The sequence below is a fragment of the Zonotrichia albicollis genome, chromosome 12, assembly GCF_047830755.1.
Source record: "Zonotrichia albicollis isolate bZonAlb1 chromosome 12, bZonAlb1.hap1, whole genome shotgun sequence".
In the NCBI taxonomy this organism is placed as follows: domain Eukaryota; kingdom Metazoa; phylum Chordata; class Aves; order Passeriformes; family Passerellidae; genus Zonotrichia; species Zonotrichia albicollis.
This window is the reverse complement of record NC_133830.1, coordinates 21961746-21986026: the sequence shown is the minus strand read 5'-3', so window position 1 is coordinate 21986026 and position 24281 is coordinate 21961746. Positions and strand designations below refer to the sequence as shown.

Here is a 24281-nt window from a genome sequence, read left to right as displayed (position 1 = left end):
CCAATGCTGAGGGGAACCATCATGCCACTACTTATAGGAAGTGGACTTCACCTCACTGACTGAACAGCAAGGGATGCTGTATCAGTCCCTGGATATTAACTGTCACAGACATCTTTTCATGAAAAATCCTTTCCTTAGGATTTTTCCTCCTGAGAAGCTGAGAGGCCTCAGGAACAAAATGTAAACAATGGTTATCTGCTGCTGTGGAATGTAACAGGTGGGTCTTTGATTGGCCCATCTTGGATGTTTATAATTAATGGCCAATCACAGCCCAGCTGGCTCGGACAGAAAGTCCGAGACAGCTGCCTTTGTTCTTTCCTTTCTATTCTTAGCCTAGCCTTCTAACCTTTTCTTCTATTCTTTTAGTATAGTTTTAATGTAATATATATCATAAAACAATAAATCAAGCCTTCTGAAACATGGAGTCAAATCCTCCTCTCTTCTTCCCTCATCCTGTGAGGATGGAACCCCTGTGAACACCGTCACAATTAACACTGTGAGAAAAGGAACGATCTTTCAATTCCAGTCTTTCTTAAAGAGATGTAGTATATAAAATATTCCAGCTATATAAAGGGAGGACAACAGGAAGCAACAGAAGTGGAGCAGGGAGCTGTGAGTCAGAAAGGGAAAAGAAAGAAGTGCTGTATGAGCTAAGGATCGAGCCCTAGCCCCTCTCGCCGCAGGTCTAGTGCCTCCTGGAGCCTCCTGGTGCCTCTGCCTCATCTGAAATGCCACCTCAGCACCCCGGCCAACTCCAGCACCCACCAGCCGGATGTCCGGTCCCGCTACCCCTCCGAGGAAAGGGGCTGCAGAGCTGCGGACCCGTTCTGGGCCATGCCTCCCCTCCCTATCTGCAGCCGGACTTAACTGGGCTCGGCTGGGCTGCTCTTGGTTCGTCTCCATTTGGCTCTGTTCGGTTGTGCTCCACTAGGTTCGGCTAGGCTCTCATTGGTTCGGCTCCATTTGGATCGGTTTGGCTGTGCTCGGCACCGCAGCCCCGGCCCCGCCATACGCGAGGGCTTGGTGGGCACAGTGGGACCACTGGACGTGGAGCGGAGGGTGGCCGGTAGGCGCTGGAGCTGTCCGGAGGCCTTCCAGGCCTCCCCCGACTCGGGAAAGGCGGCGGTATGTCGCGTCTGGCAGGCCAGACGCTGTGCCGGCGTCCGCAGCAGGGCCCGGCCTTGCACCAGAGGGCCTGGGCTCTCCGCCCCACCCCGGGGGCGGCCGGGCACTGCTCGCTGCTGCTGCAGCGGCCGGGGGGCACCGGGGACGTGCGGTGGGAGTGGAGAGCAATGAGTTCTTGCGGGCCGGACTCTCAGGGGTAGCCAGGATCCGCGGCTTCCTTCGCATCCGGTACCGGTCGCGGGTCCCACAGGGCTCCGCGGAGGAGTCGGGGGCGGGGGCGGGGGACGGAAAGGAGGCTTGTCATCCCCGTAGCACGAGTCCCGTAGAGCTTCAGGGACCTCGGCAGAGGCAATTGCAGGGCAGTGCCGCTGAAGACGAGGTGACCGTCTGCTCTAGGCCTGTCCTCGGATCCTGCTCAAAAACACAGCGCTATTGACGCGGGACACTCAGATCAGCCGTTTGCTGACTGGTAGGAGAGTTCTCTCTGCAAATGTCCCCTGGAAGAAAAACTACATATAATCTTTCCATACGACAGAAAGAGATGTGGTGAGGGGTTTTAGGAATTAACCTTTGACTGTCCTGCTTTCCTAGTCTGGCGTTCAGGGAGAGAGAGAGATGTCGTTGAAACCATTCACCTATCCATTGCCCGAAACAAGATTTCTTCATGCTGGCAGGCATGTGTACAAATTTAAAATCCGGTATGGCAGCTTCAACAGGTATGTGTGTTAAAGCCAAGAAGTCAGTCTGCTGTTTGTTGGCTGCATGTGGCAGTGAGTTAATACACAACCTTAAAAAACAAAAGGCAAGTGGATAGAAGGGTCACACGGAACAATCCTTGTGAACAAGGGATGTTTTTTATGAGTAATAGGTTAGGAATTAATCTGCCCACTAAGTATTTTTTCCTGTTCAGTGGAAATTATGTTTTGTTTCTGTTTAAACTCTTATTTGAAATGTAACTTCATTGCATTTTGACTGGGATGGTTCCAATTCTCTCTTTGTTTGCACAGCTCTCCCAATCTCAGTCTCACTGAAAGCGCTGCCAAGGAGTCGGAGGTAGGAGCTGAGGCAGGTCCATAAGACTTCAGATGGGTGTTAGTCTAAACAAATAATATGGTTGTTACAGGACTGAGAACATTTTTTCAAATGCAGCATTTCAAGTGTGAGCAATGGGGAACATAGGGGGAACTTCCCTGGAGAATCTGAGCATAAAAAACAAACAAACAAACAAACAAACAAACAAAAAACAACCACACAAATGAAAAATGTTCCTCAACAGGCAAAATTTAGTGTAGAAGAGTCATGCTTTTGTTTGAAATATTCTAAAGAAGCTACTGACTGTTGAAATTGGACAAAGGGAAACTCCTCTTTCTTGAGCTAGTTGCACCCAATTCCTGTCTGATTCCTCTTCAGAGTCATTCTTGCAGGAGCTCTTTCCCAGTATTTCAGTCTCAACCTCGAAACTTTCAAGTTGTCAGACTTGATTTAGCTGTTAATCCCTCTTGGTTTTTCAGGAGCTGTGGCAGTATGGTGAGCTGGCTCGATGGAGGCTAATCAAATGCTAAATTGCATGTGCTTTCCTTGCAACTGTTGAACCAATGAGTGTTCTTTTAATGATGCCATTACTTTGTGTCCAAGCACAAACTGATGGTTACAATGGATGAGTTGTGTTGTTGTCATCTTCTTCCTGACACAGAAGAAGGTCCCTACCATTTCTAAGAAATTGAAACAAATATACTGCCTGCTTAAAAATGCTCCTCCCTATTACTTAATTTCTAAAAAACTTCAAAGTAAAGTAATGGCATTGAAAACCTTAAGGAAATGTGCTGATTTTAATTTATATGAAGAAGTACAATTTTTTTCACTTTTGAAAATGTTGGAAGGTATTACTAGAAAATGTTTTGTGTTTGTAGAGGAGTTTGTTGGGGCTTAACTGCATTTGCCTTATAACTGATTTGGGTCAATATTCAGAGAAAGAGGAGTAAGTAAATGCTGTGTGTGTTTTGCTGGAAAAATTAAATGACACTCCTTAAATTTAAAAGCACCACCCCCATTTTCCATAGTAATTCTTCTATGTTTATTCAAGGTTAAGGTACTCATTCACCTAAATTTCTCTGAGTCTGTCAGTGCAGTACACGCTAAAATGGCGAGAGGGAGTGGGGAGAAGAAGGGGAGGAGGAAAGGCCTAGAACCTGGTCTTCCACGATTCATGCAAACTGTAAAGTAATGTTAATTTTTCCCCAAGTCTTGAAAGTGTACTTGACAGTGGAATTGTCACTATGTTTTTAATATTTTTCCTTTGTTTATTTTTTGGCCTCTCCAGGAAGTGATTCGAGTAATCCTTGGAAATCTTGATGATTTACATCCATTTTCTACAGACCACTTCACCGTCTTTCCATGTATCCTTTTCTGTCCTACTCAAAAAAGAAAAGATTCAATGACTTGTATCTTTTGGGCATTGCATAAGTCAACATTTATGTGTAGGAGTGTGTAGTTCTTTAGCTGGAGTAGTACTACTTCAATCTTTGCCGTTTGACATTGGCTGAAGGTATTGTGAGCACTTCAGGTGTTGCCTTCACCAGAGAACTGATGTGACAAGAGTGTTTTGCAGTGTTTTCATCCAAACAGCCCTGTGTTCCAAATCAGGTTTAGCCAGAGCAAACAAAGGTATACATAAAGTGCCAGGAAGCCCATCTCATGTGCTCAGAAGCACAGCCGGTGCATTGTTCCCAAAGGTTCGTGGAATGTAAAACACTCCTTACAGGCCCAGCAATGCTGGCTCATGAGCAGGGAAACTCACATATTTGTTGTTAGGTCCCTCAAGCCACCATGAGCCTTTGGGGATGGAGGACTGGAGCAAGTGTGAATCTGCACTCATGTCTCCACAGAGATGGCTGAGAAAAGCAAAAAGTACCTCACAGAGTGAGCTTTACAAGAAGCAGTAGTTGAGCTAAGATAATTGGAAGTCCAGACTGGCTTTTAAACACACAAAGCCTGCAGGATTGTCATCCAGTTATCCTGGTTCCCTCTTCAGTCCTTGAAGCCTAGAAACAATTGTGAAGCAAATGTCATCGGCACAGTATTCACTTTACTGCACTCATGCCTCTCACCCCTATGGGACCAGTCAACAGATCTTTTCTGTCTTCCCTAAAGTTTGCAGAGGCATTGAGCTGCTGTCAGTCTGGCCTGCTGTCCACAGACAGTGCTGTAAAAGCTGTGTGCAATTGCACAGCATAGTCATATAGAAGCACAGGTTTTGAGGAGTGTAGTTTCCCAGGATTTCACTTTTGATACAGAAGTGCTGAGGCATTTGACATTGGATTATTCTAGCTAGTGGCTGTACTACAGGCTCTCCTCTTTCTAGGTGTTCTATCATCAGAATACTTAAGTGGCCTTCATTTTTTTTCTTCTGGCTTGGGCAACTGGACAGAATTTAGTCGTGTCTGCTACATATTCTGCAGATTTTTAATTTAAAGTGACAATCACTTGATAAAAGAGATGGTAACTGTTAGTATTTCTCTTGTAGTTGCTGCTGTGTATTAGGTTGAGAATTTACTCTCCTGAGACTTTTGTTGAAGAGAAAAGTAATCCAGTTAAATGTTAGTGTTTTCCAGTCCTAAAGGTGTGTCCATTTTTGGATCAGATCTGGCATCACTTCCTGTGATTCTGAGTGCCCTGGAGTAATGAAAACCTCTGAGGCATTCCCCTCCTGTCTTAGAAGACTGCATTATGCCTCCTAATAGCAGGCATAATGGAATGAGAAATGAGGCCATCCTTTTTCTCTGTCCGAAGCAGGTACATATGACAGCAACTTACTTACATTAGAGTCAAGAAGATGAGGTAGCCAAGAGCATCGTTATACAGAAGACGCCCAATCCAACCAACCTTATTAGTTTGCTCTAAAGCTCAACCAGTTCTGTCTGTGTATTGAAGAGTGTTTGGTTTACAAACTTGTATTTCTAGAACTTGTAAGTCCGTCCACATGCTCGCCCAGCACTGGGCCTGGAAGAGAACTGTGAGCTCAGAGGCCTGGCATGAGGGGTTGTCTGACAGTTGGTGTGTCGGGCTCCTCTCTGTAGAGTGACAGTGTCTTTGTTAATCCCCAATGATGAGTCCCTCAAGCTAAAAATCAGGCAGTTTCAGTCCTGAAAGGAACTGATTGTATCAATGTTTCATCGTCTTCTGTCCCCAAGACTTTAGTTTCTGCTAGCAAATGAGGACTAACAGTATTCATTTCACCTGTTTCTCCCTGAGATCAGAGGTGTGTAAGGAGACTTATGTCCAGCACCATTTGACCTTCCAAGCAGAAGCTCCTGCATGTCAGAACTGCACTCACATGAAGGAATGGCTGTCATGTCAATTATCTTTTTTCCCCTGTTTTGAACTGTGAAGTAAATTTAATGATGCTGTGTCATGGTTTGACACTGGCGCAATGCCAGTGCCCCCATGAAAATATATTCTCCCTGTTGTCTGCTGTGAGATGTGACCAGGAATACAGCAAAGCAGGCTCCAACTTAGAAATAAAGAAAAAAAACTTTATTAACCTACAGCTACATATAAAAAAAACCACACACAGAACTCAGAATGAAAACCCTCTAAAAACATTCCTCCTCCCCCCACCAAATTTCCAATACATTATAGTAGTACAGAACCTTGGATTCTCAATTCCGTTACCACCCCTCAGATCACCAACTCTCAGTCCGTCACCACCCTTTAGATAATTAATTCTTGGTTCATCAAGGAGAGAGGAGTCCCTCTTGTGCCATAGGCTTCCCCTGGAAACACATTTGAGACCTCTTGTGTTTCCATGTCACACGTGGCACCACCTGGAGATCATCTGCCATCGTGACATCTTCCTTTCATGCCCAGTGCTCTCACCATTGCACATGGACCAGGGCTGCTTCTAGGGTTCCCCTTTTGAGGATGCTTTGCCCAATTCCAAAAAAAGCACAGTCCCTCACTTTTGGGACACCTGTCCCCCCAAATTTCACCCCATGGGGCCGAGGGGGTCTCAAGAACAGAGATCTTCTTCCCTGAAGATGGAGGACACCACCACCCTCCTCACCCGTCGTCTCTGTTCATGCACTCCTTCATATAACATCACTGCACTCTCTTGGTTCCAAGCCATTGCCTGCTGCTAAAGGCAGTCTCTGTGTCACAGGAAAAATGGTTCTATCCATGGCTATACAAGTCCAGCCAAAGGCCATTCCATCATCTCCTTCCACCTAGGATTCTTCTCAACTTATCTTGGACATCTTGCACAAACTTGCATCACATTGGCCCATTTTCCTCTTATCTCATCTCTACCTCTCTTCTCATTCAACTCCAGGAGGATCAGCCTTTGTTAGGTTTCCATCACCCAAGAAAAGGGTTAAAAATCTCAGGTTCTGCCTGTCCAGAACTCCCACGCTGCCCTGCCGGGCACCATCTTGCTGTACCCCCCCCTTTTCCTTCTCAGCTGGCCGTGCTATCAAATTTCAAGCTGGCACACGCACAGGCACGGGCTCTGTCTCTCTCTCTCTCCTGGGGGAGGGGCTGCCCAATGCCTCTCAGTGCTCCTCCACCCTTCCATCCTTCAGGGACCATCACCTCCCTTCTCAGTCCAAGGCCCGGCTCACCTCACCCGGCCACATGGCTTCCCCTCCCGCACCCAGCCCGCAGCCAGGCAGGGCAGCTCTGACCTCCTTCATGGACGGAACCCAAGAGAGCTTCCCCCTGAGTTCTCTGCTTTTAACCCCCTGTGTTCTCAGCGGCGTCCTATGTCCTCAGTGGCCACACCAGGTGCCAATGTTCAAATCTGAGCACCTATTGGTCTGACCACAGCATCCTGAAAAACTCACTTCCTTTTCAAACCAGGACATGCTGCTTCTATGAATCCAAATCCTTTTTAATTTTTAAATAAAATTTTAAAATAATTCCTTTTTAATTCGAAAGACTGTTGAAGAGGTTTTTTTTTATTTATAGGTTTGGAAGGCCGTGGGTTAGCTTTTTCAGGAGAGTGTCAGTACTGAAGGCAAGCACAATTAAGGGAACAGAACACTATTAATACAGGTGACTGATGGGACAGTGTGGATAAATAAATATGGATAAGTATTTCGTGTAGTGTGTTACTAGTGCAGTTTCACAAGTTCATAGAACAGGTTGTATTTGCTCCCTTGTGCACATGTACAGTGTGCTGTGATTTCTGAAGCTTTAGAAGACATTTTCAGGACTCATGTTTCCTTGAAATGTTAGTGTTGTGTTTTTTGGTCTTACCATTCTTCTCAGATTTGAGTAAATGGGAGCAAGTATCAAAAATGAAATTCAAACATGAGAATGTCCATCTCATGCCTTATCCCTACATTTGTACGTTGTATCTAGAATTGAACTCATTCCAGCGAAATATATCTTGTGGTAAGTCACTGTGATTATGTTTGGGTAATTTCTGTAAACATCTATGATCTATGTCTTGCTTTTCTCTTTTCCTTTGTCACTGTATCTGAATCGGAGAGAGCAAAACTGCATGTGGGATGCCTGTACCATGAGTTTGAAATAGTGCTTAAGAGGGTGTTCCTTACTGTCTCATATTGCTTGTCTAAAATTCCCTGAATTCCCCTTTGTCTTTCCAACCACTGGTGACTCTTTTGCTGGTATTTTTGTGAAGCTATGCCCAGTGGCTCCCAACCTTCATTTTTTTGTCAGTCAGTGGGCTGGAGCCAGCACATAAATGTATATGGGACACATGTTTTTCTTCCTTGTGCATGACTACATTTGTTGACATAGAAAATCACACTCTTTGTTGCTATGTTCCTAAAGAAAGAATAGATTTTTGTAAAAAACAAATGATAGTAATCATGTTAATAATATCTATTATACAATTAGCCAACATTTTCACTTTATCAGTGTCACAGTTTCCAGGTTTTCTATGAATTCTCTGAAAAACCTCAAGACACAGCTAAGGACTCTGTAGGACTCTACATTAAAACTCCCCTGATGTGAAAACTGAATATTTAAAGTGTTTCCTGTTGTGATTATCAGTCTCTGGAAAAACTTACTGTTTTTCTTTAATGACTGCCTGGCAGATAATGGGATCTTTATAAGATGGCTAACTTTCTTAGTCTTGCCTGTTTGCATTTCCTATCAAACATACCATGTCTGGATGTAAAGACTTCTAACCATGGAGAGTTCACTCACTTCCCGCCACACCTGCTGCAGTATTTAATTGCCTTATGCAGATAGTTGTACAGCATTGCTATTCTAAAATTAGGAGCAGTGTAAGGCACTGTTACTTTCAGACTTGACGTCTCACATTTCTCTTGGTGGGGATTTTTCTTCAGGGAAATATGTGTGAATCCCATACATCCTACAGCTGGCCAGTATTCTCTAGAGGCTGTGATCCAGATGTCCTTTCATCTTCCATCTGGTGCCCAAAGCACAGTGAGATGCTAACTGGTTTTCAGGCCCTTCTCTTCTGAAGATACCTTTGACTTCTTTAAGACAAGCAGTTGTCCCATCCCAATGATATCTGGTGTTCATAGCCAGGAATTCCAGTTCAGAAAGAGCTGTATTTGAACGTTTCCTATTTCAGTGTATCATATGCAGGTCCAGACTGTTTCACAGTAGTTTATCTTGCTTCTGGAAGAGAAATTGCACTGCAAAAACGTACTTTTCAGTTGGTTAAAGAAAGTTGAGTCCAAATATTCACCAAGTTTTATACTTCTGTTGCAGGTAAAGAAGTAAACAAGGGCAGTGATGAGCTTGTAAGTTGTGCATTTGGTTTTATTTTGTTGTTTAATTTATGTTCTAAGTATTCTTGAGAAACAGAATCTATGCCTTAAGGCAATGCTAGAGTTCTACCACTAGGAGTTAGGCAGTGTAAAGTGGCACCGAATTCTCATGTAGAACCAAGGGGAAAGACATTCTTCTGACAGTTCTGCTGAGCTTGGAAAGCAGTCCTGTATCAGGACCTAAGAGCCTGCTGCCTTCAGTTCTGTGGATTTTCTGCAAGCCTGACTGAGTGAGCTGTCCAGTGTTTTCATCCCTGGAAGAATCTGTGAGGTTGATATTTCTGAGTAATTAAGTAGTTCCCTAGGTAATGTGTCATAAACAGCAAAGTTATGCTTATTTGAGAAGTTTTTGTGTAATGAGAGTTCAGGATAGGATTATTTTCAATATAGTAAGTGTCTGAAGTGAATTAATGAAGAATAATTCAAATCCAAATTCCCCCAAGGAAGTGTCCAAATTCCCCTAAAGAATTTTTTCTATCTCTGCATTCCTGCTATTTACATTCCTTGGCAGTCCTCTGAAAATGGACAAAATAGGATGTTCCTAGAAAGAAATACTTTGTTTAAAACTATTGAGCATAATTCTCTGGCTGACCTCCCAGTGCTTGTTTTAGTCTTGAATCCTTTTTTTCTTTGTTTTCAGAGTATAAGCAGAAAAATTTTTGCAAAATATGAATGTACTAGGAATTTTGTTCTAAAATAGAAAAGTCAAAATCAATTGTTACCAATACCAAACTTGCAATCCTTTGAAGGTCAGGAAAAGAAATGAAATGTCAGAAAGTACTGCAATGAAAGAAGCAGTGAAGAGAAGAAGAGTGGAAATTAGAGATGATACCTCATGCCCACAGTCCTGTATGGACAGGTAAGTTGACTGCAAAAGAGTCTCCCAGGACACATACTAATATTCCTAATGTCTCTTGTACCTTCTTCATGCTTCATTTCTGTGCAATCCTTTGCCCCATTTTCCTTCTTCCTTTTCTTCTTGGCTAACAGAATCTAAGCATCATTGCTCATATTGGGAAAAAAGTGGTCCCGTACTTTCCAAGTTCCCATGCTATTGACCAGAGCTCTGCCTGTTTAACTCCTCTGTGTTCACATCACCTTTTGAGTCACAGTGAGGTGATAGCTCAGCGGCCAGACAGAGCAGTGCACTGGCTTGCACACCTGAGTCTAGGACGGCAAGGGAAGAACTGCAAGCAGTTTTCCACCTGCCTCCCAGCCTGCTCCATTGAGCCAGCTGATAAATGCTGCCCTCTTGGCTTGAGGCTGATGGCAACACCTTGGAACTTGCTCTTTTCCAAGTGCTTTAAAGTCTCATGAAATTGCATGCATTGTGTGAGTATTCTCACACAACTTCACCATATTTCTTCAGTAGCTAAACTTCTCATGGTGATTTCCAAGTAGATCTCTATCACTGGATTTTACAGAATGGTTGAGGTTGGACAGGTCCTTTGATATCAAGGTTCAGACCCCTTCTGCTCAAGCAAGGTCACCCAAAGCAAGTTCCCTCAGACTGTGAGAGTGGAACCACCACAACTGTGGAGAGCCACTTGCAGTGTATGACCACAATTCCAGTCAAAAAGGTTTTTCTTGTGTTCAGATTTAATTTCATGTTTTGCAGTCTGTGCTGTTTACCTCTTGTCCTGCCAGAAGACAAGAAGGTTGAGGAGAGTCTGGCTCTCTGTTCTTCATTTCCTCCCATCAGGTGTACATTGGTTAGATCCCATCCAAGCCTTCTCCAGACTAAACAGCCTCGTCTCTTAAAGCTTCTCCACTTGAAAAAAAAATTCCCCAATCTCATCATCATGTTTGCATGTGGCCCTTTGCTGTGAGTCCCTCTCATGTACTGGGATTTTCAGTCCATACTGGGGCAGAGGGGCCTCAGCAGCCTTGAGCAGAGGGGAAAGGTCACTGCTTGAGGGCAATGGTTTGGCAAAGCTCTGCCTAATTCAGCTCAGGGTGAATCACTCAGCTCAGATGAATCACTCTTCCGCATGAGGGTACAGGGCTGGCTCTTGATGAACTTTGTGCTTAGTTCTTGACTACCTCTCAGATATCCAGTGTTACTTACGGGCTGGCAGACTTCTTTCTTCTTAGAGTGTATTTTTTTAAAAGAAGAAAATCTATACCTATGCTGAATCCTCACAAGTTTGTGGCAAACAGTCCTGGATCCATCAGTGCGCACCTTTCCCCTCCCATGTACAGACTATATCCAATCATCTACCTTGGTGCCTTATATCCTACCCAATTCCCAAGCGTGTTTCATGCAGAGATATTAACAAAGTCTGAAGCCAGTTCTTTTCCTGCTCATGCAAATGTACTCCTTTAATCCCACCCCCATCCCCCTGGCCTGTTTCTACTCACAGTACAACTGTTGAATATGAGGGAGGAATGAGCCCAGGATTCAGAATTTTATTTCTTTTAGCCAAAGACACAAGTTGTAGATTAATAAAATACAAGGTCAAAAAGGGCTATTTCATGATCCAGTCTGGCAGTTCTCTTTAGGTCCTGAATCTTGCCACAGCAGTTATGATTAGAACAATCCGTAATTCTTAAGTGTATGCTTGAATTCAAAATCAAATTGGTGAGCACTAGCTTCAAGCCTTCTGTCATTTTTTCCAGTTAGACTGTTAGATTGAAGAGTTCATTCAGGCTGAGCATCTTCCCTGCCCCAGGAAGGAGTGTGTCTGCTGCAATGAGACCAGCTCTCTGTCTTCTTTCTGGACAATCTCTTTTGCTCCTGAATTGTCTTGGGGGATTTGGATTTTCTTGGGGTGCCACTGAGTGTTGAGAACTCAGAATCTCCAAGTGGCACTTCCAGTGATTCTCATCACCTCAAGTGAAGCCAGGGTGGTTTTTCTGCACATGCATCCCTTCATACTTCCCCATATGGAGTTTCCTCTGCCATTTTAATGCCCCATGACCAAGTCTAGCAAGATCTTTCTGTGGTTCTTTACTACCTGCCCTTGTAACCTTGTGGGATTCACAAGCTTTCTCAACTCTATGCTCATCCCCCTTTTCATGTAATGCTTTTTCTCTTTAACTGCTTGTTTGTCATCGTAGAATGTAAGAGCCTAAATGAGAGACGTGGGACTCCAGGCAGCTCTCCAAAATGCAGTTTATTCCATCCAAGACGTTACAGCAGTCCAGGATTGTGGGTGACAGAGCCTGTGCCTACAGATGTCAGCTCCAGCTGCAGGCAGGCCTGGAGACCCTTTGGTTTTGCTTACATTGCATTATATACTTTTCTTTGCTTAGCATCTTAGTACAGTAGAACCAATGTATACCTTAACTATTATCTATAGCCTATCATAACTACTGTAATTACCATATTCATGTTACTATTCTCCAATCACTAAAAGTTAGTACATTACAGTTTAGGCTAGAAATTGTTTTTCAGTTTTCTTGCAGTGGAAAATTCTGAGACCTTTTTTCTACTTGCAACTTTGCTGACTTGTTTGCCTGTGCTATCTTTCTGCTTGGTAAAAAGATCTTCTTGTTTGAGGTGGGTTTATCTTTTGCTCTAAGTCATAAAAACCCCTTCTGACTAACCCCTTTGCCTTCTTGTTTATCCAGTAAGACTGGCTCAGCAATTCTTTTCTTCTATATCAAAATTTGCTTCCATCTCTATTCCTTCATCAGACTCTACATTTAAAAATCTTTCTGCCAAGCATACATGTCTGTGAGATTTTCTTGTCAAACTTTCATCCTTCCCAATAGTAGAAAAGCAGAATGAGTGCATATTTCCATTTTTAAGGAAGACTTTGAAACATGAGTACAAATATAGATTAAGGGTATATATCTTGTTGAGTAGAGTCTACTAAAGTCCTTGTTTCTAGTGAAGTACTTGGAGTCGCTGCTTCCTTTTTGTAAACTCAGTTTTTACTTACTTTTCTTTAGAACTGGAGCTGACTGTGTTCACCACATGAGTAAAGCAGAGCAAGGATTTGAAAAGGTAAGCTACGGAAAATTCAGAAAGAAACAACATCACCTATTTAGTCCTGGACCCTTACAGTGGCAAGCATAAAAATGCCTGCAGGTAATTTGTCCCCTTTTTCCCTGCATCGCCCTCATCATTTTTGACTCCTCACGAGACTTAACAAAGGGATGAGTTATATTTTTTTTGAGATTACGCAAACTTTTCTGATTGTCAAGCTACAAGCATGGGGGTAAGCTCAGCCTCTGAGAGGTGAGCCTGAGGGATGCCCTGCCTTCTCTCCAGGACTCCAGTCCTCTGTCATCTCACATGCCCCTTTATGGAGAACTCCACAAAGGGCCAACAGTGAGTGCTGGCATCTTGTCACTGGCGTTGCTGTGACCATGTGCCACTCCCCACCAGTGTCCCTCTCTCTGCTGATGGCTGTGCAGGCATCACCCTGTTCCTGAAACAGTGCCATGCCTTTTCTCACTACGTCACCAGAAGGCAGATTCATGACAGGATTGTTCCGGAGGGATTGGCTGTTGCTCTGTGTTCTCCAAAGACCTTGTTAGGAGGAGAAGATTCTTTTTCTTCTAGCCCACAGGCTCCAAGCCTGCTCAGATAGAGCTGCTCTTAGTCACACCCTAACACCTGTGTCCTCCTAGATGTTGCACATCCTCCCAAATGCACTTCATATATTTTCTGGATACCCATTCTGATACTACACTATCACTTTTCTGGCTTTTTCCCCCTCTCTAGCTTTTTGGAAGAGAATTTTTTTCAAGGAAGCAAACACATTTCTCTTGGGTTTGCTCACAAAAGAAGCCAAATACATTATTTTAGAACAGGGTTTTTTGACAGGTTTGTTGGATTTGCAGGATAGGAAGAAGACTGACTAATAACTCCTTGGGAGCATTCAGTAAAGAGTAACTTACCTAAAAAAAGCAGGTTTATTTGTCTGTAAAACTTGTATCCCTTTTCCCACCCTCCCCTCTGCTTATCTTTGCAGTATAAGTGACAGGTCTCTACACATGCCCTCTCTGGCTTCTTTCCTCAGGTACTGCAAACACTGTTGGTGAGATAAGGATCATTTTCTGAAAGATGCTTCTTTTGTTCTCCACTTTGCTATAATCAATGTCTCCAGAATTCTTCTGTTGTTTATACAGTTTTCAAGACATTAGAGTCCTTGAATGCTGGAGCTCCAGATTAGCAGCTTGGACTCTGAGAAACAGTATGACAGTTTGCAGACGTTACACTAAGTTCTTCTTGTGTTAACTAATGTGGGAGAGCATGTCATGAGCACTTTCCAGGTAAACTGGGACTGTGATAAAAATAACTCAGTAAATACCAATCTAGGTGAAAAGAACCTTCTCTGGAACAGCTGCTTGTGACATCATGACTTGTCCTCGAAATTGCACTAGTTAAGGCACTCTTAAACTGAGAGGGTTGTCTGGACACAGACTGTTCTGTTGATAAACACCAGATCAGGTGTCACAAGTACTGTGTGAAATCATGGGCAGAAGTCCTCTTCTTAAGTCCTAACATGCATTTTTAGAAGATGAAAGCCAAATATTTCTGCGACATGCTTTCCATTTGGGTTTTGTTTGATTTTTTTCCTTTTAATTCAGGATGAGAAGAAAGATTCGGTTTAGGATAAAAACATGTCAGTAGCTCCTATACTTTGTTGGAGTTTTTCTGGTTGTTCTTCCAAGGCTTCTTCTCAGTTTATCAACAGTGTGTGGCTTTGGTTTCAAATCCACCTGTTATTTCATAATGCTTCTCAAAAAGGAAAGGGTTTCATTAAACAGGAAGGAAATCTGTCTATGTAGTATGTGTGGGATCGACTTAGGGATGTTGGATTTGGAATGAGGAGCAAAGAATTTCCTCAGGCACATGACTGTTCAATAGACAGCATTTTCAGCTGTCATCCAAATGTCTCCCAGGCCTGTGATGGTGACATCTGGTCAGGATGAATGTGGTCAAACCTGCATGTCTTCACTTACACAGTGCACCAGTGAGAGTCAAATAAAGAGACTCATCCTGTCTCTCCAGAGAATTTTCCTAACTTAGTTAATGCTCTCAGACTAAACTGCAAAGATCTCAGGCCATCAGAGGCTTGGAATTTTGTGTTAACCTGAGCTTAGATGTGGCATTTGGGGACATGGTTTAGTGATGGCCTTGGCAATGGCGGGTTAGCAGCTGGACTCAATCTTAAAAGGCTTTTCCAACCGAAATGGTTCTGAGATTAGTGCAAGGGAAACACCATTAGGACCTGTCGTTGTTTTAGGGTTTACTCTCTTTTAGAAGCTTACCTGCTGATTTTGCTGTGTTTCTATATGCTTATTTTGTTTTGTGTGGTACTTTGTGTTGTTGATCACCTTCCTAATGGGTATTCCTGGCCCACCTCTTGCTTCTGGAACTTTTCATTTTTGACCCTTCCGAATTAAGTCTGTGTCCCAGGACCATGTCCTAGAAGGATGAATTTCCAGGGGCCTGCACTGTCCATGGGCTGTCGTTTCCCACAGCTCTTCTGTTCATGTTTTTTGAAATCTCTGCCTCTTCCATAGCTACTATTAGTTCACTATCTGGTATGCTAAAATCTTCTAAATAAATTATAGCTTTATGTAGTGTCCTTGTGAAGGAGGTGTAAAAATACCTTGGTGAAGAAAGTCCTCATTGTAACAGAAAAAAATCCCCAAATGAAACCACACAACAAAGACTTAAACCTTGCCTTTTAATACTTTTAGGAAGCAAGCTAACAAAAATCTCTGTACAATAGAACTTAGTATTATGTAATAGTTCTTGTGTTACTTTTCCTTTTAGAATTCCTCCAAAGCAAATGAGCTTGAGTTCAGCACAGCATCCCTTACTAAAGACTGTGATCAACTGAGTTTCTGTGAGTAAGGAATTCCTGGTTTCCACTGAGTTTCATTCCCCTGGATACACGAGGAGTGTGTAGAGAGCGAGGTTGTGGTTTTGTTCTTGCTGCTGTTTCTTACAGGCGGACCTGTGGAATTTGCCCTTGAACAAAAAAGAGCAGTCAGTCAGGCTGAGGGTGCAGTGCAGCTGCTGCAGCAAGTGGACCAAACAGGAAAGAAAGGAAACATGAAGTCAGAAGGAAGAGGTCTCTCACAATTCTGGAGAAGGTACTAATCCTACACTGATGAGCAGAGGCAGTCCTGGCTCTGTCTAAGCCTGTGTTAAAGGCTGATTCTGGCAGTGCCAGGTTGTTCTCCATAATTTTGAAGGACGGAGACATTTTTTCTGTGGTTAAACCAAAGTCTCCCAAGGCAAAAAAAAAGGGATGTCATTTTATTTCATGCTAAGGGGCAGCATTACCACTAAATCTTCCTCTTCTGAGCTGTCTTTGGGAAAAACTCCTGATGAGAGAGGGTGACTGAATCTCCATCACAGCCATTATACAAAGTGGCTTTTCTCAGCTGCAAGTGCCAGCTAAAAGGGTCTTCCTGGACAGATCGTCAGCCCCATGAAGCTGCATGTGAACTTTATTTGGCCGTTGAACAAATCTGGACTTTGACTCCCAAAGGCACCATTTTAAATGGAAATCAGTGTCACTGTTCAGACATCTGCTGATTGGCCAAAGGAGTTCTCTCATGCTGCTGAGGCTGGATCCTGTGGGTGCCATCCATCACTGCACAGAACCAGGTGGATATTGGCAGCTGCTGGTTTTTGTTTGGTTTTTTTTTTCAAAAGTAAAACTCCTTGTTAATTGTAAAGTGTGCCATTCCTTTAATGACTGAGACCAGACCATTAGTGCACAACTATTCAATGTTTCCTCTATTTTTTTCAGTTTCCCTCTGTATTGTTATGTACTAGCATTTTATCCTTCCGCACAGAAATCAGCTTTTTTCCCGATATTCAGAGAAGTATTTTAAGTCTAACGTGCTCTTCTTGTTGTTACTGTTTCCCCAGCATCATCTTTTCGCCACTACAACATCTTTTTGGTGGAAAAAACTGACCTGGAAGTACTAATTGTTGTGGAAAGGTAGATTTGTAGTATGAATATTGGGTTGCACTGTTTCTTCTGTAAGCATTGTAAACCTTTCTCCAAGCATTGCTTATCTCAGCTATTAAGTGTTTTAAATTAAATTCTACTTTGCTAATGCTTTCAAAGTAACATTCTGAAGATGTTGGGTTAGAACAACATGTTGGGTTTTTCTTCACATCTTAGAGGTTTTGGAATAAAGCAAGAAACTTTAGGATTTTGATGCTTAAGTGTTATAAATTGTGAATTTCATGTTATCTGGTATTCTAATAAAACAAGCATCAATTTTGAACTGTGTGTTATTTTAATCAGACTTACCCATGTAAAAGAGACTCTTTCCCTCAAAGAAGTAGCAGAGGTTTCTAGTATTAGATGGACATCAGTACTATGCTTCACAGCTTTAAAAGGGTCAAAATTAAACATTTTGCATTAGATATTGCCACTACGCTACACTTTGGGTAATTACTTATGCATTCAAAATGTAATGGGATGAGGTTGGAATTGAAGATTTCAGACATGCCAAGGCCACACTCAGGCAGTTTTTTGTTGCCATGCTTATGCTTTTTAAATTATCTATCATTCTTGAACGACCCCCTGAGCTGGGCTATAGGTGACTCTGCTTGGAGAAGGGCTTGGGCTCAATGGTCCGCAGAGTTTCCTGCCATCCTTGGCCACAGTGTGATATGAGGAAGTGTTTCCTGGGAGAGCTTATTTCCCTTGTTAAACCGTCTGTGTCTTGACCCATGAGTGTTTTCTCATGCCTTTGTGAGTCTCTCTCCTGTCCCCCTGAGGGAGTGGGAGTGGGCAGCAGGATGAGGGGGTCACCTGCCAGCCAGGGCCACCCCCTCCCACCCCTTAAGGGACTGCAGTCTGCAGAGAAGCCAGGTGGGAGCACAGGCAAAGCAAGAGCCCCTACTCTGTACACAGACCCTGTACCCTGCACTTGGGTAATGGCATGGAGTGTGACTTGCAGCTGTAATGAGCAGGAGGAGACAAGTGTGAGGGCAAGCTGAGCCTGGGAAAGGTCAGGAAGGAAGACTGGCTCACTTCAAATAAGCATGTGTCCTGGGTAACTCAAGATGTTATTGTAGTCCATATCTATCTGTGCCCAAACTTATTACTGTCTCTTTAAGATCCAGTGCCATGGATGAAAGTTGACATGCAAGGTGCAAAGACCCCTTTTCAAAGTCAGGGGTCTCTCAGGCAGACCCCTCTTGCCTTGTTATCTTTGCTCAAGGCAGAATCTTTGGGGCTTTTCTTTTTCCCCCTCCCTTTTGTTCCTCTCTTGCATCTTGGCCTGCCTCAAGGCAAATTCCAGGAGTGCCTGTCAGCAGTGCTGTGCATAAGGAACAGAGTGGCTCTGCTCCAGTCTAAGTTGCCCACAGCTTGCCAGCAGCGCCCAGCTGAGCCAAAAAGGCACCAAGTCACCCAGCCCAGCTGTTTTGCTTTGCCTTGCTTTGCCTTGATTTGCCTTGCTGTCCTCTGCTCCAGTGTGGCAAAGTCTCTCCATGAGTTGTAGCTGTTTGCTAAGTATCACCTGTGGAAAGTGCCAGCCACCTTTGCTGTTGGAGAGATAAGCAGAGAGGAAGCCTGACTGCATTTTCCCATTGTCTCCCTAAACATGGTTGCCTGTGGCAGATGCCATCTTGAAAGGGGAGAGTACCCTCTGTTTTGGGTTTGTCTTTGTTTCTGTGGAGTTTGTGGGATTTAGCAATTTTGTATCTAGTGATTATTTCCACCAGTAAGGAGAAATGAAATATGAGTAGATATAAGAGGATTGTGTACTCTGGACCTCATCTTGAGGTACAGGGGGCTGCATGTTATTTGAGTTTTGTCACATGCACCTGCACAGGACAGAGGGCTGCGTATGGCCTCTCAGCTGCTCAGCAAGAAGTGACCAGCAGTCGTCTCAGGGGAAGCCATGGGCACAAGTGATCACCTCACAGGACTGCAGAGACAAATGCCCCCTTGTCTCTTCCCTCCCTGGCTGCCCCATGGCTGCACTTTGCCATCCTGACAGGCAAACAGTCTCCTTGGGTCTAGGACTAGTGGGAAGGATGTGGACCTTGTGGTGCCATAGCTGGACATCCCCTGCGTCATGCTGCTGGGGAAGTTGGTGTCATTTCTGGGCCTACCAGACCACCACAGCATCCCTACTTCTCTCTGGGACAGCTCCATGGAAGGGAAGGGGTTCGGTGTCCTTTTGTCCCCATATCTGACTCAGTGTCATGGGGTGCTGGAGCTCATCCTGCAGCATATGGGCCTTCCCCATGTCCCTACAGCTGGAGACACCAAAAATGGTGTCATGGAACAGTGACACCTGATCCTAGTTGTGCTTGGATGGGTCACATACCAACATGGATACCTCTGCTGTGTTTGGTTGTTCTCAGGGCACCCCACCTCAGACTTCCCCTTGGCTATGGTTTTAGCTCTGCCTTCACCCTCAACATGGGCACCCCTAGGAAAGGGGGAGAGAAACTGCAGGTGAGGGAGGAGCAGTGGATATGGGATTGTGGGGAGAGGCTGGCTCTGGTCACCACATTGTCCCTCCAGCACTGGACACTGCTGCCAATTTGGACAGAGCAGGGGCATGGCTCCCACCGTTTTTGTTTCCGTGCACAGGGGTCTCTTGGGGAGGGGGACTGGATTCCTCACCAAAGCTGGTGGGAAGGAAAGGGGAGTTGCCAGGCTGCAGCCAATCCTCAGACCCTCCCCTGTTGGGGCATTTAGGGCAGACTTCAGGCTCCCCTACACTGTGAGGTGCAGGGAAACAAAGAGGCAACTCCCAAATCCCATGGCATTGGATAGAGCTCTGTGGAAATGGGGAAGCTGCATATCCACTGCAACTCCCTGGAATGGGCTTGATGGTGGGGTCCCATCCTCATCCCAGCTTGAAGATCCTGTCACTGCCACTGCTCCAGGAGTCTGATGACTGTCAGTGGGAAACAGTCCTTTCCAGGGCCTGCAGCCTATCTCTCCCCTTGGGGACCACCACACTATAGCTGCTCCACTCACTTCACTTCTTGCACCCCAAGAAGAGCTCCTGGAGAACTGCTTCCTTAGCCATCCCTGACCCCACAGCTGTGATCGGGGCTGGAAGTGCTCATTGCCTCAACTCTGTAAAGTCCCTTCCCCAGGATGAGACCAGCAGTGCTGAGGGGTCAAGGGATATTACCATCAACTTTTCTCCTTCACTCTCTTATCCCTCTGAGCTTTCCAAAGCCATGACCCAGCTCTCCTGCAGGTTTGCCACATCACTGACTTATATACCTGTGGCCCATCAGAGTGGCCTGGCTGTGGGATGGTTGGAAGCTGACAAAGAGGCATGGGACCAGTGCACAGCCTTGGGGCACAGAGAGCCCAGGCATCAGGCCCTGGGGTCAGAATAGGGCTTGCTTGTCCTGTGAGAAAAACAGCCATGTTGTTGTGAACCCACCTGGCAGTGCAGAGCAGGTGGCAATGTCTGTTCTATGCAGGGCCAGATATGCCAGACATAAGTAAAGGATATTCCTATCAGGACAATGGATGCAGCACATGGCCAAGAGACACACTGACCTGAAAGGGAGGTAGAACAGAGGACTCAGTTCACCCACATCACCCTGATTGTCAAGGTGCTGCTGCAGCCATGAGGGACTGCTCCTGCATGCAATAGAACAACTTCGCTCACAATCAAATTCTCCCAGCACTCACAGCCATACTCAAGATGCCCCAGCTCACTCCAAGTGGGAACCTCAGAGCCCTCCCCTAAACCTCAGTGCCAGCCCCATTGGCTGCCAGGGCCATTAGCACCAGCAGAGCTGCCCATGCAGAGCCAGCCTGAGGAGACATCTGAGGCCACATCTCTCAACAGTCTATTCTTCCTGCTGCTGCACTGACTGCTGCACACTCTGGGCCTCACTGCTGAAATCATGCAGTCCCCTTGCTGCTGCCTTCTCTCCCTCCTCCTCTACCTCTTCTTCCTCTCTGAGACATGGGCAAACCTGGAGGGTAAGTGGGACCCCTGGCTCATACACATGTACCTCCATGGGACTCCATAGGGGAGAGGCTTCTTGCTTCACACCCACCTTGGGCACTTGCTTCCTCACTCCTCCTTGTCCCTCGGCTTCACACCTCCTCCCCAGCAGGGATGCAGCCACCCCAGGTGGGTGCAGAAGATGGGAACTGGGGCTGCAAATGTGTAAGGGGCTTATGGGGAACCCACGGATCCCTGCAACATCAAGGACCCATCCCTCAGTTCCTCCACTTTCCTCAGCCCTCTTTTCCCAGTCCCATCTCCTCCCTGTCAACCCTTGTCTCATGCAGGGACCTTCACTGTCCGGCTGCTCCAGACTACCACCTTCCAAAACACCTCATTTGCAGACACAGAGGGGCTGGGCCTGCTGGAAGACATCGAACTTGGTTCTCTTGATAAACACACATGGTCCATCCGTTTCTGCCAGCCCTGGGTGCGCTCAGCCCTTCCCCGTGTTGACTGGGACACCATTGAAAACCTGCTTAAGATCTATTTGCAGCAGTTTAACCATCTAATCAATGAAGGGGCCACGCAAAAGGACATCCCCTGTGAGTGCTCGGTTTTTACTTCATCCCCTTTCTTGAAAAGCAGCTGGGAGGTGGGGAAGGATCTGATAGTGCTGGTGCTGTATAGGAGACACTGACCATGTCTAGAGGAAGGAAATCCCAGCCCCTCACGCAACCTCTGTCTCCTCTTTGCCCTGCCAGACCCCTTTGTTGTTCAGTGCACAGCAGGCTGCATGCTGTACCCCAACAGAACCTCCCTGGCCTTTGGCTATGTGGGTTACAATGGTCAGGATTTCCTCAGCTTCGACACAAAGAATCTCACCTGGACCCTCTACCAGGACACCGAGTTGTCACGGTATGTCCAGTCCTTTCTCCACAACTACACCGCCTTGAGTGAGCTGATGGAAACTCTTTTCAATGATACTTGTGTCGATGACATGGAGGTGTTGCTGCACTATGGGAGGGCAGCTCTGGAGAGACAAGGTGAGACCACCCTGACCCTGCAACAGCCAGCCCACAGGCCCCCACCCTGGGGCCCAGCTGTGCCCCACCCCTTTGCTCTCACTCCCCAGAGCTGCCTGTGGCCACAGTCTTTGCCCGCACCCCCAGCCTAGACCAGCTGCTGCTTGTTTGCCATGTCACTGGCTTCTACCCCCGTCCCATCAGCGTGGCCTGGCTGCGGGATGGCCAGGAGGTGCCTCCGGGCCCGGCGCTCAACACCAGCACCATCCTGCCCAACGCTGACCTCACCTACCAGCTCCGCAGTGTCCTGGCCGTGGCCCCCCGTGATGGGCACAGCTATGTCTGCCGTGTGCGCCACCACAGCCTGGGCACCCGCAGCCTTCTCATCCCATGGGGTAGGTGCCACCCGTGGGGGATGAGATGGGGGTCCTGAGCCACCCTGCACCACAAGATGGAGCAAACTCCAGAAAGCTCATGGCAGCTTCTCCTTATGTTTCCCAGGGAACTCAGAAGTGGTGCTGATCACAGGGCTCATGGCCGGGCTGCTTGCAGCCATGGCTGTAGCTGCCATGTCGGTGCTTTGGGTGTGGAGACAAAGGTCAGTCCCTGTCTGCCCCATGGAGCGGCATTGAGAGAGGAGAGAAAGGCATGCTGTGGGGATTTCTGCACTGAGCAGAAAAGCTCTTGCTTGGACCCTGGCAGATGCTGTCTGCACTCTCGCAAGGTTTCTGCCATGCAACATCCACCCATCTCCCTCTTTTTTCAGAAAGCACCAGCAGATGGAGGAATCAGAGTCCAGGAACTCCATCTTGAGCAAAGAAGCTTAGCTCAGAAGAGAGCTAACAGTCCCCATTCCCTCCCACTGCCTACACAGTAACCAGAACTACCTTTTTCTGCTTCACCTAAGTTTTGGGCATTGCCAATTGCAAGACTAACTTGATTCAGAGATGCACAAAAGAAACCTGGAGAGAGAAATCTGAGCTTTTGACACACCTGAATTTTCTAAACAGATGCAAGTGCACATCTGTCACTTCCTCCCTTATTACACATGATGGTCTCTTCGGTGGTGGCACTGGCCAGTCCACCCACTGATGCCGTAGGACACCTCAATACCCAATGGCAAATCCTCCTGGTTCTGCTTCAGTAACACTTTTGTCAGAAGGTGGAAAGATGTCCCCTTCTACTGTCACTTTCTGGTAATTTTTTTCCTAAAAATTGCCTTTATTAGCCATATTCCAGAAATATTTGTGCTGAGACTGAACTGTTCCACATAGACTAACAGAACCTGGTCAGAAATGGCTTTACAAAGTGCTAAGTAATACTGAAACTCTGATGTAATGTGTGGGAGTTGCATGTGTATGAAACGAAAATAAACCATTCATATTTTCACTAAGTAATCTGCCTTTCCTTAGCAGTTGAATGGGCTTGGAGAGGTTTTGATCAGCCATGTATGCAAGTTGAAACACCACTGAATTATAGGCACTAAATTGCAGGAAGCAACAAGGCATAGGGGAAAAACAGTACATGTGTGCCTGTGCATATATGAACATGTTCTCAGATATTGCATGGAAATAAACAACTGTGCACATGGGGGTAAAGTATCTCCAAGGCTTCCAATAAAGGAGAAAAAAAGAAGCCCATGTCCCATGAAACATAGCAGAGTTCACACACACACAGGAAGGCATGCAGTTCATGCTCCCAATCAACTTGAACATGTAGCTTCAAAAGGTTTGGTTTCACTGGACAACTTCCTGCAGTTTCCCAGGATAAGTCTGGCAACAATGGCAAGCCAGAAAACCTGGCTGTTTTGTGGCCATATCCATCACAAATCCAATGGTGTTTGTTCCGCCCTGGCCAGAACCTGGAAACCACAATGCTGGGGTAAGTACTGTGTTTCCCTAGCAGCCAGTGTCACCTGCTGGCATCACATGGCTCAAGGAACTCACTGCAAGCCTCTCCCAGCTTCTGCTGACTTGGGACAGGCAGATTAAATGCTTAGGTGTGGGCATGCCTCCCTGTGGCCTTGGCACCTGCAGGGCAAATGGGGCAATTCCTCTCCCAGGTAGAGTGGAACATCCTGCAGCACTCATGATACCAGGCAGACCTGGAGATCAGGTCCAGCCAGTCAGGAAACCTGTTGAGGAAAGCTGTTCATGTGAATGACCTCCCAAGAGACCCTACAGTTCCACACCCACTAACAGCTGGTACCAGAGGGTGTCTGCAAGTGTTTGCTCACATCCCCTAAGAGACCTTACAATAACACACCCCATCCAGGCATTTTTAGAGGGTTCTTAAGGCACCCTATCACAGCCCAGTGCAGTGGTTGCTGCCGCTCACCCACACCCCCAGTATAGCACCCAGAGGCACTGCATCCCTGTTCCCTCCACTGCAACTCCCCCAGGCCCAGCTTGGGGGGTTACAAACTTCACCTCAAGGGAGATTGCAAGGACCAATGACACCTGTGGGGTCTTTGAGGACCAGGGGCCACATG

General features: G+C 45.8%; 2 protein-coding genes and 1 long non-coding RNA gene across 8 annotated transcripts; 2 read left to right on the top strand and 1 right to left on the bottom strand.

Annotated features, from left to right (window-relative positions):
* The first annotated feature begins 650 nt into the window (after positions 1–650).
* Positions 651–17015, top strand: MAJIN (membrane anchored junction protein). Of its 6 annotated transcripts, none has more exons than XM_074550215.1 (11): positions 651–931; positions 1717–1841; positions 2133–2178; positions 3446–3521; positions 7390–7515; positions 8830–8861; positions 9638–9747; positions 12786–12840; positions 15628–15700; positions 15806–15950; positions 16738–17015. In XM_074550215.1, exons 2-11 carry the CDS (start codon positions 1741–1743, stop codon positions 16781–16783), a joined length of 810 nt encoding a protein of 269 aa, XP_074406316.1. In that variant the 5' UTR covers positions 651–931; positions 1717–1740; the 3' UTR covers positions 16784–17015. The 6 variants fall into 6 exon arrangements, with proteins under 6 accessions (XP_074406316.1, XP_014127703.1, XP_014127704.1 ...); XM_014272228.3 differs by having other exon boundaries at positions 656–891; positions 16738–17010; XM_014272229.3 differs by having other exon boundaries at positions 925–1066; positions 16738–17013.
* On the bottom strand, positions 15563–21946 carry LOC141730667 (uncharacterized). The gene is made up of 2 exons (XR_012582283.1): positions 20247–21946; positions 15563–17208 (listed from the first exon to the last, which is right to left on the bottom strand). It is a non-coding gene; the product is annotated as an uncharacterized LOC141730667 (long non-coding RNA).
* Positions 20719–22617, top strand: LOC102062032 (T-cell surface glycoprotein CD1b-3-like). Its single transcript, XM_074550217.1, has 6 exons — positions 20719–20797; positions 21113–21370; positions 21530–21811; positions 21901–22185; positions 22292–22388; positions 22557–22617. Exons 1-6 carry the CDS (start codon positions 20719–20721, stop codon positions 22615–22617), a joined length of 1062 nt encoding a protein of 353 aa, XP_074406318.1.
* The last annotated feature ends 1664 nt before the right edge of the window (positions 22618–24281 follow it).

Excerpts from the sequence above, each read along its gene's own strand:
- LOC102062032 (XM_074550217.1), top strand. The coding sequence starts at position 20,719 with ATGCAGTCCCCTTGCTGCTGCCTTCTCTCCCTCCTCCTCTACCTCTTC. Across the intron at positions 21,371-21,529 it reads CACGCAAAAGGACATCCCCT|ACCCCTTTGTTGTTCAGTGC; the intron begins GTGAGTGCTCGG and ends TTGCCCTGCCAG. Across the intron at positions 22,389-22,556 it reads CTTTGGGTGTGGAGACAAAG|AAAGCACCAGCAGATGGAGG; the intron begins GTCAGTCCCTGT and ends CTCTTTTTTCAG.
- MAJIN (XM_074550215.1), top strand. The coding sequence starts at position 1,741 with ATGTCGTTGAAACCATTCACCTATCCATTGCCCGAAACAAGATTTCTT. Across the intron at positions 2,179-3,445 it reads GCGCTGCCAAGGAGTCGGAG|GAAGTGATTCGAGTAATCCT; the intron begins GTAGGAGCTGAG and ends TGGCCTCTCCAG. Across the intron at positions 15,951-16,737 it reads CTCTCACAATTCTGGAGAAG|CATCATCTTTTCGCCACTAC; the intron begins GTACTAATCCTA and ends CTGTTTCCCCAG.